Here is a 14,285-nt window from a genome sequence, read left to right on the forward strand (position 1 = left end):
TTTCTTTTTCGCTAAACCGGGTGTGGCATGTCCAACATGTGACACATCCAACCACAGGCCATGAATTTGATAGCCCTGCCTTAATTGATTTTTCAAGTTATCCCTGTAGCATGTTTATTCCTCCAACTTAAGTATTGAATTATTGATTGGTTGTAGTCAATATATATTACAATCCAATGGTTTTAAGTGGAAAAGAAATAATTGTAATATGAATCATTTGCATTTTTTGAAAGCAATATGCCTACCAATATAGATACGCTTCATTGTCTTCCAAGTCATTCATTCTGAGCCCAGGATCAATTTACATATTCTTAAATAGTGTATTTGGAATTTTCTAGAGCTAAGGTCTTGTTACCCTTCAGCTTATGATCAACACTCACATAAAACCAGTTTTGTCAGTGTACTGCAGACTGTTAGGATACTTAACCTCCCACATCACCAGCGTGTAAAACCAGATGTGAACAAATCTGGCTGTTTAACCAAACCGTAACTAAAAAAATTAAGTTATATTCCAATTGCAACTTTTTCTTTAATTGCCAGATTTAGATTTAAAAAACCCCAACAATATTATTGCAAATACTTTTTTTAAAGCTTGATTCTCAGTAACCTGAAAACCATGTTTGAAGAATTAAAATGGGTTGAACAATGAATTAAAATGCACTGAATCCAGTGGATTTATTTATTTATTTTCAAATAACAGCATTTATATATATGCATGTATTTCAAACTTTAAAACTGAATAGTATGGATCAGTGGTGGGTTGCAAGTGGTATGCCCCGGTACGGGTTTACCGGAGCCTGCCCAGAGTACCAGGTACCGTTCCGGTGCTCTGGAGGGCCCACCCACCCTCCCATGCTCCTTACCTGTCTTTAAACTCTTTGGCGCTTCTGTGCATGTGCACAGCGTATACAGCGCCTGCGCAATACTCCGCCGAGCAGAGGCTCACGGAGGTGTCGCTGCATGGTAAAACGCATGCGTGTGCTGAGCACGTTCATGTGGACAACGCCGGGCCCCGTTGCAACCATATTGGCTGAAACGGGATCCGAAACCAACCACTGGTAAGGATGTCATCAACCTTCTTCTTACTTTTGACTTGTTCTAGTTTCCATCCGATGGAATATATACACATTCCATCGCTCCATGAACTGCATAAATCTTGACCACCCAAAAAGATGTTTGTGACTTGATATGTTATGTTTAATTCTGAGGCACAACTGGAAACTACATAAAACTTTTTCTGACAGATAATAGATGACAATTAGCTTTCCTTTAAAATATAACTTCCTTGTATCTCAACCATCTGAAAATTCAACCATACACTTTAAGTATTATAAACCATATTCAATCTGTATTGTCCCCAGTAAGTGAGAATTCCAAGCTAAATGTAGTTAAAATCAAAAGATAAGCATGGTACCATATGATTTCTACTTTGGGAGATTACCAGAAAGATACCAGACTGTATATCCTTCTCCCAAGAAAACCATTCATTTTATTTATATGGCCAAACATCTCACCAAAAGTAATTTTAGACATGCCCACCTAGTTTCCAGAGGTTGGGCTGTTTTAAAAGATCTTTGGTTTACTGTAATTCCAGGCTTCTCAAATTATGGGTTAAGAATCTTTGGAAGGTTAAGAGCAATTTTAGAGGTGAGAAGATTTTTTTTTAACCTTGATAGATGGACAAAGCAGAAACACATTTGAAACTGATTTAGGCGTTGCTCATGTTGTCTATGCACCATTGATTAGTTATGGCAACTCAATGTTTAAAAAGTCTGTGAATAAATGATTAAAAGTGGAGTACTTGTTTCTTGTCCAGCCCTAACACATAGGAATTCATTATTTTACTTGGGACATAGTCACACAAACTCTTAGAATTTTAAATGGTCATAGTGCTGCAATGTTGACAATGTCTGTTTTAATCACATGTTGAAAGAAATCTACTTCAAATCTAAGCTTTTAAAATGTACATGAGCTTTTTTATCGTTTAGAAGTTATATGCTTGTCGTTTAGCTTGATATTTAATAGGGAACATGGCACATGTTTACTTTTCCAGGCAAAGTAGACTGTGGTTTTGGAACTGGAAAGGGCATGCCATGTCCCAATACCACTAGCATATACTTTGACACTTTTCCCAACTTTATGGTTACATCACATAGTACATTGCAGATCATTTTAAAGTTTCATATACCTAGCTAGAATCAGTTCTTGAATCAGTAACTTCTCCCTGAAACAAATGCAAAATCAAAACAGACCTATTAATTTATGATGTATCAGACCTTAAGCTAGCCTTAGCATATTAAGGCTAGTGTAAGGCTAACTTTACGATAGTGAGATTACAGTACCTGAATAAAAAGCTGCATATATGGCAATTCTATCCATACTCAGAATGCTTTCTAGACCAATACTTATGCAACTCACTACAAGGCCAGTACTTCTTTGTGCATTTTTAAGGGAAGGAAAAGGATGGGATTTTGTGTTAAGTTTTATAAAGCAATAAAAGTAGCAAAACAACTTATAGGAAATATCACCTTTCTAGGATACAACACAGCAGGGCAATAATTTTAAAAAATCACTACAGTTAGAGCACCTAGAACCAGAATCCCTTAGAAAAAAGTGTTTTCTTCTGGGAAAAAAGCAGCTACCAGAAAACTGGAAATAAGAGTATGTTTATTAAATATTTTGATAAAACCAGGGCACAAAAGTTTGTATGCAAAGATTGGAATATTCTACTATATTCAAAGAAAGTGCAAAGACTAGATAAACCAAAGATTTTGAAGTGGGGTAATTTTTTCTTCACCCCTTCTTCTGCAAACAGAAACACATCCAGAGGAGTTCATCATGGATTGATCTTGACTTTGAGTTTGCATTTGTTAAATTAAAGTGCTAGTGTGAAATATCAAGACAGAGGGAAATCAAATGACTCAATAAATTGACTTTTCCTTTCACAAAAGGGAAGGCTTTGATGTTGAGTGATTAACATACAGTGAGTGTTTTTACATAAATGTTTTTAATAATTCAATGAAAAGAAAAACACTGCATGAGCCTATTTTGCTTCTATCACAAGAGCTGAACTTACTCAGATCCTCCACATGAATGAAAAGAGCATGATCAACAATGTAGTTATTGACGCAAACCAAAAAGAACTATTGTGCAGAAACATATTTCCATGAAAAATGCACAGCAATGAAGGCAGTTTATATAAACATGTCAGGTATCACTAGTTCCAAATGATACAAGTGAATGCCATGTCCTTATGCATAGTTGTGGCAAAGGGCTCAGAACACTGAGAGAAATGGTTATACTAATTCTTATTAAATCTTCTGTGAAATCATTAGGAAGCTAGAAGAGAACCATAATGAGTGAGTTTAAAAACTAGATTCACCTGAAAGCTTCAAAACTCACTATAGGAGTTGCCTTTTTGTTTTTTATTTAGAAGTTTTAAAATAAATGTGTTTTATTAAGCTGGTTGAATTATACCACGATAGTGTAGTTAAATAACACACAGGATTTCTAAATATGGACAGGCATGCTTGGTTATCTTAGAGAAAGCAAGCACTTTCACTATGGGCAATGTTATTTTTAAAATGCCTTGTAAGGAGCTTAGATGCAAGACAACCAGTGTGAAGAATATCAGCTAACAGGTTCAGTGATATCAATTTATTTAAATATATTTTATTAATATAGTATGCACCAAATAGGTCCATAAGAATCATTTAATCTGAATTCTGGAAACAGAATTAATCTTTTGAGGAAAAATCATGAACATAATTTGAAAAATGAGGTTTTTAGGAATTCTCATTTTTCTGTCCCAAACTTTTATTACTGTTTGGTATCTCATTTTCACACCTTAGAAAAATTATCTTCTCAAAAACAAAAAAAGAATGAAAATCAATGTATAGGCTATGAAAAACTCTATAGTTGCAGAAATATTGCTTGCGGTGTGTATGTTTTCAAACGAGCAAGATACATCAATGCTGAAAAACACTTCAGAGCAAAAATTTGATTATTATTTTAAAAATATGATTTCACAGTCATGAAAACTTCAGAAAAGAAATAACTGGCAGTGGTCTTACAGTGAAATCCTATACAAGACTATTCAGAAGTGAAGTCCCACTGAGTACAGTGGGCCTATCTCCAAGGAAAGTGGTAACGGCTATACAGTCTTTCTTCTAATACTGCTAAGAACAAACAATTTATTAACAAATAAAGAACCCAAGACATTTTAATTAATTATTATATTTTCTGCATTATAGTTTAACATACATACTTTCCTTGTGTCACCCTTATTTTCATTAAATGTTGATATTTTGTAATATTCAGACAGGAATACATTTTTGGAACAGTTTTTTATAATAAATATCATAAAATAATAGAGATTTACATAATAAATATTCTTTACAATAAAAAAGTTTTAACAGACCTTTGTCTTAAAAATAGTCAGAATTCAACTTTGTGATTTTACATAAAATATACAAAAAGCACCACAATATGTGGCTAAGGCAATAAAGAGAGGAGGAAAGTTACTGAGCTGAGGATGCGTTAAACTTTTTAAACCACAGAAATAGAAGTGTTAAGAAATCAAAAGTGACTTATACAACTTAAATTGTATTACTACCTGTATTATTCAGTTGTGGAGAAACCAACTTTAGTATCAAAATAAAAGTGGCAGATAGGGCTTGTATATGTATGTATGTATGTATGTATGTATGTATGTATGTATGTAAATATACATACATATATATATGTATATATATGTATGTATGTATATATATATACATACACACATACACATACACATACACACACACACACACACACACACACACACACACACACACACACACACACATATATATATATATATATATATATATATATAAAAGAGCAAGCTATATCTATATCTGAAAACAATAGAAGCTTATGAAGAAACCAGTAATGGGGGCAATGAAGGTAAATATTTAAAATCTGGACTGACAAAAATAGGAATGAGTAAAATGCAAGTGGTTAATTTAAAAAGGGTGGGAGGAGACTTAGGTTTGCTAAATTTCAACCCATATTTCTTTCCTTTCCTTTCTATTTTGTTTAAGGGAAATAATTGGATTGTGCAGCCTTTTTTAAAAAGGGGGAATGGGAAGAGTTGAAAAAAAAACATTGAAAGTCATTAAAGTTAGTTAAAAATAGAACAGAACAAAACAGCATCTTTGGAAAGTTGTTTGCAGAATAAAGGACTTCAGAAAAACCCAGTACCCTCATTACTTCTTTCAGGAGTCGATAAGAGTCCTGAGATGACTTGCCAAGATGAAAAAAGACACCAGCACTTGAGCCACACTTACCAAAGACCAATGCATTCAGATTTGCCCTTCATTGAGATAAGCAATAGAAGTGAGAGAAGATCTTGGGCGTGAAATAAAAAGGGGCATGAAGACAGAAAAGTCAGCCACTATCTGAAAGTTGGTGTCTGAGGAACTGAATCTTTCCCTCCAGAAATCAGGAAGGCTTGCCTTGACCCCTTGATGGACAACTTTCCAGCTTACAATAAACTGTATTGGAGTTTTTGCATCGGCATCCTGGACGATTCATCCAATCATAACACCCACGGGATAGTTTTAGGCATCCTTTTGCAGGAGGGTAACAAAGCAGGCAAGGCAGAAACAAAGCCATGGCCCCCATGCATAGGTACCGTGACCAGCAATGTGACTGGGAGCATGAGCATGGATTATCCGCATATGAGTCCCCTTCATCATCGTTGGAGCAGTGGTAGAAGATTCCTTTGACCAGACACATACAGGTGCTATATTCCACCATGCTTTCTGCTGAGCACAAGCACTGTCTGTTGCAGGCCAAGCAAGAAGGCAAGGCCCTGGGTGCTGTGCATTCTCCACATTTGCACTTTCCACACTGTTCACATATGAACTTATGTTGAGTAGAATCTTCTTTCAAAGGAATCTTCAGGTCATCTACAATCAAAGATGATGGTTTGGGTTGTGTCCTGATTGGCCTTTCAAATCTCTGACCCAGGCCCAGCCTTGATGGTGGCGATCTTAATAGAAGGCCCTGCTCTGAAGAAGCACTGCTGTTGCTTCCAGAACTAGCTGCACTTCCAGTGCTTGTAGATCTGCTCAAAACAGGAACCCTTGAGTTGTGTTGATGTAGCACATGTCCAGGATGGCTGGGTCTGGGCTCATAATTATTATTCACATTTATTGGTAAGATTTCATGAGTCCTTTCATGTTTTTCTTGTCTTGGAGCTGTCCGGGGAGCAGACTTTTTCACCACAGATGGACCTTCAGTGTATTCATTGCTGCCCCTGAGAGTCTTTATCTGGTCCAGTGACAGAATGGCAGTTGGCTGAATATCTCTTTCATAGTCCAACCTTTGCCGGTTGTCCAGAAAAAGCTGCTGATGGACAACTAACGAACTGCTGTTTCCATGCTGACCTGTGGACTCCATCGGTAGTGGTCTCTAGTTCTGGCATTCACCAGGAACTGGGCACGCATCTGAAATCTAAAAGAAAGAGAGAAAATTGGAAAGAGGGGTAAGTTCCCAGAAGTGGTGTTTTTTTTGGTGGGGGGGGGGGGAATTGAAACATTTTACAACAAGTCACAATATTGCCCCAATATCCTAATAATGACAGATGGGTAATTACCCTGAGTTACACACCAAAGTGTGTAACCAATTTAGATGACTACATAAACAAAATATATTGAAAGTCCTTTTGCAGTTAAAACAAGCATTTTGCTTTTTAGTAAATTGTAATGTGATTTCCTTTTAAGTATATTATGACACTATACATATAGGTTTCCATTGCATTTAATCAAAAGTAAATTCTTTACTGCCTCACATGCTATTGCAAAAGTAGTATTACTTCACCTCCATGCCACCCATTATCAGCAAATTGCAACACAAAACATGCAAAGCCACACCAAGTTTCTATCAGATGGAAGAATGATAGAAGACATTCAAATTCTAAACAAAAGGAGATGTGAAAATTCTTAATTGGATTTTTGGTAGTCAGTTTTACTTGTCAAAGCTGCATTCTAAGACCATTCTTTATTTTAAACATTGTCAGCAAGCAGTATTTTTAGTTTTAATTCCATGATGCCTCAAGCCAATTACCAATGGGAAAAGTATGTGAATCATTTCTGGGTAATGTGCATTTATATAATGTATACACAAACGTACATTCAATGTCTAGCGCTTGTTAGAGCAAAACACCAGATGTAAACACATCCTGTTACACAACATCCTTCCAAGTGCCCATGCATCTAATGCAGGATGTGAAAGGAGGTAGATGAAGGAAAAGATATCAGGAGAAGAGATAAGCAAATAACCCGCTCCATTTACCAGATCTTTGCAAATGTACGTGCAGTTCTTTGGGTAAATAAGACACTAGGGGGGAAAAGGGAGCTGATCATGATGTGTCATGAAAAAAGCATACAGTAGACAAGATTCAAAACATTCCTTTGAATATTAAAAGAAAGGTGAAAGGGAAATTTGAATCCGTATTTGCTTTTTTGGGATCACTGTGACAATAATTAACACAGGTGTCTATGGAAAGGGCTCTATATAGAGAGAGACAATAATTTCTGACAATGACAATTTTGAATGGGATACAGCCCATGATTTGGAAAAATATCCCCATAGTTTCTCACCTGATTTAATAAGTGTAAAATAAATGATAATGTTGCACAGCACTTAACCAATATGGCCAAAATTTGGCCATAAACCCTCAGTGTGCAAAGATTCTTCATCAAACCTCAGTACAAAAAAGCTGAAAGTCAACTAGTTTACAGCTGAGAAAAAAATTGGAACTAAATATAGCAAGTCACATATTTTGCTTTATAACATAAGCTACATTATTTTTAAATTTTTATTTAAGTTGTATGCATCTTATACATCATGTTGTGAGCCGCTTTGAAAGGCCAAACAGAAGTCAGAAATTGGGCGACAGCATTTGAAACTGTGGTAGTATAATTATAAACGGAAGCTTACCATTTAGTAATTATACAAATTAAGTAACTGATTTCCAGCAAAAATACTACCCTACTCTCCACATACTTACAGAAACACATTGTTATACACCCACACACACACTAAAGGCCAAAATACAAATATAATCCACAAAATAACCTTTCCATAAAGTTCTAGAAATTACTCAAAAAAATGCTACTGGGATAAAAGAGAAGTCTGGAAATTAGATATTTTTTTCTACAGTTGTGGCATTCAAAAGTTTTAAGTATGCACAAGAAACAGCAAGATGGAATGGAATTGTGTTCCTTCTTTAAGAAGTGGAGTTTATTTGAAAATAAATTATTTATACCAGAGTACCAGTACTTATTTTCTAAAACGTTTTGGATGCTATAGCCTGATTAAGTCTAAAAAAAACAGACAACTGCTTTTCAATTAAACAGTAAGTATACAATTAATACCAAAAATCAGAGGTTTTTTATTTATAGTTTTAAGTCTTAATGATTCGAAATCTTAAGGATTCCTGTGCTTTGTGGAACAAAGCCTGACACGTTTCTTCTTTTAGTTCATTACTAGCCTTCAAAATGGTAGGAAAGTGAACAAACTCTACAAAAATCAGCTTTGTGTGGACTTGAGAGAAAGGGACCAGCAGCAGGCTGGAGGCAGTGGTTGCACTGCCCACATGCAATCTGAGCTCAGAGGCAGCAGTGAATGCAGAGCTGGGATGGAAGAAGAAAAAGTTATGAATGAAAACAAGGGATTTTTTTTCACCCCCATTTGCAGAGGAGGAGGGGAATCGGCTAAGGTTACTATTACCTCAGGGGGGCGGACTTTCCAATGCTTAAAGCTGCACAGCCTCCCCTACCTTTCAAGGCAAATATGGAAGATTTGTGTGTGCTAGTTTGAGCATGCAGGGATTCCCCCCTCCCTTTTCCCTTCAATGATTTCTTAGAAGGTGGGGGAGGGCGGGGAAGCCTTTTTATCTCTGCCTGAAACACCATTTCCTTCTTGTAGCCTCCATGCCTCTTCAGTGACCCACTAGAATCTCACACATATTGCAAGGGAAAATCCCTCCACTATTGACTACATCAGGGGTGTCCAAACTTGGCAACTTTAAGACTTGTGGACTTCAACTCCCAGAATTCCCCAGCCAGCTGGCCTCAAGTCTTAAAGTTGCCAAGTTTGGACACCCCTGGACTACGTAGTTCATGCACACACAAGACATATTTTTAAGATCTGCATTCTTAGAAAAAAAATGTTGGGGATTACTTAGTAAACCATTGAAAGCAAAACCTTGACCCTGCTTTTAGCATAAAATCCACGGAATTAGTAGGGATTATTATGACATCCACCACATTTTACACCCAAAGAACTGCATATAGCAGAGTAGAGCTCTAATTCGTGTGATTAAAAAAAAATCTCTTTTACCTCTACAGTATGTGGCCAACACAGTTACACAATTGTATGCTCCCTTCTCTGAACCACATCTCTACTCTGGAGAATAAACAAGGGAACCCTAACAGAACAATTTCCAGAAACATATGTGCAAGCATGCAATACTAGTAATAGTAAAAGTAAGACCCAACCTGGTTACTTATTCCAGCCTCATCTTGTTTGGGGAAAACAATCCAAAATGATTTCCTTCCAGTGTCACCTGTGCCAAATGCTAGCAAAGGACATCAGAGCAGAGGCTTACAGACCAGGCATTGGCACCAAACATCTCTAACGGTCGAAAAAGGGTACACTTCTCCACCGAAGCAGTTGGCGAGTTTCGATCCAGCCGCCCCACTTACAACAACATGCACGCCTATATGCCTTGTCCGAAGCCACAAGTTCAGAGCCCAGCAAATCTGGGCTGGAAGACGATCGAAGCCGCCTCTTTTTAAGCCAAGGAAATCTATCCAAACGAGCTCTCCAGCGACCGCAGCGCCACCCTCGGCTCCCCCCACCCCTCTTCAAGCTGGGCCCACAGAAAACTCCTCTATTGGGAAGGGGAAATGCCAGGGCACCTGCTGAATACTTGAGCGCCACACGTGCAAAAAAAGGCAGCGAGAATCCATTTTGCAAGCCAAGCTAGGACAAGAAAGGGGACGGGCACAAAACTTACGTTTTGGAATGGCAAATCCGCGTGAAGGCACCTCCCAGCTAAGTTAGATCCATAAGGTAGCGTGCGAGGATCCGATAAGTCCTTTAAAGCGCAGGGAAGCTCATTCCAGAAGGCGAAACCTTCTCGGCTCCCCCCAACCTTTGCTCTCCAGCTGTCGTCGGATCCGAGAGGCCAAGTTTGTTTCTCTTCGCCTTCTCACGCCGAGCGCTCGCAAAAATCCTGGTCCTCGAACGAGAGGCACCCCAACTCGTTGCCCACCCCCAAACAGCTCGCCTTCCGAACACCCACATTCAAAGGGGTGTCTGCTTACACTGCGCGCCCCCTGCCCTGCAACTGAGCTACTCGGGAAATTCTCTCCGGAGAGCAAAATCCCAACGAGGTTTCTTCGGCAGTCGAGAGGAGAAGAGGCCGAACTGGTTCTGCAAATTCGAGCTACCGCTTTTCCATCACACGCCGCATCCGCAACAGCCCGAGAGAGGGTCGCTCCTAAAGCAGCGAACGACTTCGGAGGAGGGGGGGGGGGTAAAAAGAAAAAGAAAACAGAAATGAGTAGCCGCCTTTTCGCGAAGCAAGCTTGCTGCGGCACGCTCGGTTCTCCCTCCTGCCTTCCGCCAAGTTGGAGCTTTTTCTTTCTCCCCCCCCCCTCTCTCCCCCTTTGGAGGCGCAGATTTTTCCCCTCCCAGTCAGGCGCGCGTGTAGCAGATAAGTCCAACCACTTCCTCGACTCCAACCTTCTTTTCACCACATGGTCCTTGGCCCGCAGCTTTCCGCTCCAACCTTAAGCGAGGCAAAGTGCAAGGGAAATGCCTGGGGGAGGGGAGGAAATCCAACATCAATAAAAAATGCAACCAGGAGGCGCAAGACATCCTCGCGGGCATAACAGAAGGAGGCAAGAAGCAGAGCTACCATGTGCTTCTTGGCGCAGCTTGGTTGACAGGCTGATTGCACCACCAATTTCACCAGGGGGGGAGGAGTAGCCTTAGAGTCACTATTCCTCTTCTCTCACGCACACACGCACACACACACACGTACGCACACCGTTGGTGTTTGAGTTGAACACCCGTGTAATCCGAAAAGGTGCAAAGGTTGCAAAGGATTTCGCGGAGAGAAGGAGGACAAATGGAGAACTGCGTTCTGGAGGGGGCTTTCATAACACCCCCCCCAAGAGTCCCTGTGTCTACATTTAAAATAACTTAGCTGCTTTACTTATTAAGGGTGTCTTTGCAGATCGTTAAACCTTCAAAAAGTCACGAATGGCAATAATGGGTATCAATTTATTTTAAACGGCCGGCAGCCTTTAAGCCAGAAATTGGTTGCACCCACTTACTGACGCGCGCATTTAATCTTTCTCTCTCTCTCTCTCACACACACACACACAGCACCTGAGCTACTTCCGAAAGCCTTGCAAAAACCTCCAGATCATGATTACCGAATGCAAAGATTGGGAGCCGTTCCCTTAAATTAAATCCCACGGGAATAGAATTAAATCCAAATCGCCTGGCTCGGAGAGACGGCAGTTGCTTGACTTTGCCCGCTGCAGCTATCACTTTGCAGGCTCTTTTGTGCGCGAGCGGAGCTGTTTCAGAATGAGCTAAACTCCGCACGGCAGCATTTCAGCACAGAGCCCCCACCTCAACCCTTCCTCACGCCTCCAGTGATGTCAATCTGTCACTCAGAGAGCGATCAGAAAAACCCGGAGTGGAGTTTCTTCCCCGCAGCTACACTGTTTCATCTTACTCATTCATGTCTTTGAGCTTCCCAGTTATAATGATTGTTTACCAATCTTCATGTTTTCCCCTTCACGTCACGTCACGAACAATAATACAAGAAGCGATGTTGCCTTGGCTTGGATTATTTGCAAACACAAGTATTATGAGTAATAATCCGGAACATCATTTTTTTAAATACCTCCCTGAGAATATAATCTTTATGACTATTTTTGTAATGCTTGTAATGACTTTGTGTATTCTTAGACATACAAATTGCGGTTGTACTAAATTCATTCAGTGATTTCATAAAGGACAGACAATACTCTTCACCAATATTATTATATGCATATATGCAAGAGTAAGATTTTTGGGGCTCCATTATTTTGCAATCTTCATTCTTAGTTACAATTAGTTACAATACAATACAATACAATAGCAGAGTTGGAAGGGACCTTTGAGGTCTTCTAGTCCAACCCCCTACCTAGGCAGGAAACTCTATACCATTTCAGACAAATGGCTATCCAACATCTTCTTAAAGACTTCTAGTGTTCGGGCATTCACAACTTCTGGAGGCAAGCTGTTCCACTGATTAATTGTTCTTTCAGGAAATTTCTCAGTTCTTTTTTTTAAACAATTTTTATTTATTTTTGAACAAAGACAAACAAACATAAAAATAAAAAAGCCATCTTCCATTACAAATTGTAAAAAGTGTGTCAGTATTTCCATGCATCTCTTCCATAGTCATCACCTGCTTTTCATATCAAATCACGTATTTTAAATTCACATATATTCATGTATATCACGATTATTATATCTCAACCTTAATTATATCTCAACCTTAATTTGACTATAATTGTTGTTACATCCTTTTATATATAATATTCAAAATCTAGAATAGGATTATATGATAACATTCTATTAAATCATCCTAAAATCATCCAATCACAATACAATAACATATTCTAGATAAAGCTTTTAAACCTACTCTCATATTCTCCATGTGTTGTTTATATAAAATTTTATATTATTAAACTAATATATCTATATGTATTGTTATCATTATTAATCATTATTTAACTATAGCTATTGTCACTTCATTTTATACAATAAATCAGTGGAACAGCTTGCCTCCAGAAGTTGTGAATGCCCCAACACTGGAAGTCTTTAAGAAGATATTGGATAGCCATTTGTCTGAAATGGTATAGGGTTTCCTGCTTAGTTTATTTAGTTTAGTTTATTTAATTTATAGACCGCCCCCTCTCCCCGTAGGGACTCGGGGCGGTGTACAGACCATTCGTAATCAAAACAATAAAATGACATAAGACATAAGACATGCAACATAAACAACTCACACACACGGTCTGTTATAAAATCCCAAAACCAATTAAATATTAAGAACAATTTTAAAACCCATTAAAACCCCAATATAAAATTTAAAAATTTAAAAAGCCATCCAGGAAGGTTTGAATAGATGTTAAATACAGTTACGATTATAGTTGTAATTAAGCCAGACCTGCTACTCGAAACAGGTGGGTCTTGAGTTTCTTGCGGAAGGAGCGGAGATCAGAGGTGGTTCTAATATCGGGGGGGAGGTCGTTCCAGAGGGTTGGGCCCATCACAGAGAAGGCCCTACTCCTAGGCACCGCCCGCCCGCACTGTTTAGCGGATGGTACCTGGAGGAGGCCCTCTCTGTGAGAGCGGATTGGTCGCAGGGATGTATGGGGTAGAATGCGATCCCGCAAATAACTAGGTCCCGAGCCATGGAGCGCTTTGAAGATGACAATCAACACCTTGAAACGCACCCGAAAGGCCACAGGTAGCCAGTGCAGCTCGCGCAGGAGAGGTGTTACATGGGAGTACTTAGTACTCCCCATAATAACCCGCGCGGCTGCATTCTGGACCAGCTGGAGCCTTCGGGTGCATCTCAAGGGGAGCCCCATGTAGAGAGCGTTACAGTAATCAAGGCGAGAAGTCACTAGGGCATGAGTGACTGTGCAAAGGGCGTCCCGCTCCAGTAAGGGACGCAATTGGCGCATCAGGCGAACCTGATGGAACGCCCAGGCGAACCTGATGGAACGCCCCCCTAGCCACGGCCGTCACATGATCATCTAGCGACAGCCGGGAATCTAGGAGGACGCCCAAATTACGTACCCTATCCACCGGGGGCAGTTGTACCCCCCCAATGGCCAGAGATGGAACACATTGGCTAAAGCGGGGCGCCGGTAGCCACAGCCACTCCGTCTTGGAAGGGTTGAGTCTGAGTCTGTTGTCGCCCATCCAGACCCGCACGGCTTCCAGACACCGGGACATCACCTCGACGGCTTCGTTGGGGTGGTTCGGGGTAGAAATGTATAACTGAGTGTCATCTGCATACAGATGGCACTCAACCCCGAATCCTCGAATGATCTCACCCAGCGGTTTCATGTATGTGTTGAACAGGAGAGGGGAGAGGACCGACCCCTGTGGCACTCCACACGTGAGCGGCCTCAGGGTCGATCTCT

At 39.7% G+C, this 14,285-nt stretch overlaps 1 protein-coding gene across 6 annotated transcripts; it reads right to left on the reverse strand.

The window, feature by feature from the left end:
- Positions 1 to 2,650: 2,650 nt before the first annotated feature.
- On the reverse strand, positions 2,651 to 11,693 carry SPRY1 (sprouty RTK signaling antagonist 1). 6 transcript variants are annotated; one of them, XM_081960034.1, is made up of 4 exons: positions 11,505 to 11,691; positions 10,807 to 10,882; positions 10,076 to 10,577; positions 2,651 to 6,504 (listed from the first exon to the last, which is right to left on the reverse strand). In XM_081960034.1, the coding sequence occupies exon 4, from the start codon at positions 6,448 to 6,450 to the stop codon at positions 5,488 to 5,490; it is 963 nt and encodes a 320-aa protein (XP_081816160.1). In that variant the 5' UTR covers positions 6,451 to 6,504; positions 10,076 to 10,577; positions 10,807 to 10,882; positions 11,505 to 11,691; the 3' UTR covers positions 2,651 to 5,487. The 6 variants fall into 6 exon arrangements, with proteins under 6 accessions (XP_081816160.1, XP_081816159.1, XP_081816164.1 ...); XM_081960033.1 differs by lacking the exon at positions 10,807 to 10,882; XM_081960038.1 differs by lacking the exons at positions 10,076 to 10,577; positions 10,807 to 10,882 and having other exon boundaries at positions 11,505 to 11,693.
- Between the last annotated feature and the right edge of the window lie 2,592 nt (positions 11,694 to 14,285).

Source organism: Natrix helvetica (assembly GCF_964273705.1).
Source record: "Natrix helvetica genome assembly, chromosome: 7".
Classification (NCBI taxonomy): Eukaryota; Metazoa; Chordata; class Lepidosauria; order Squamata; family Natricidae; genus Natrix; species Natrix helvetica.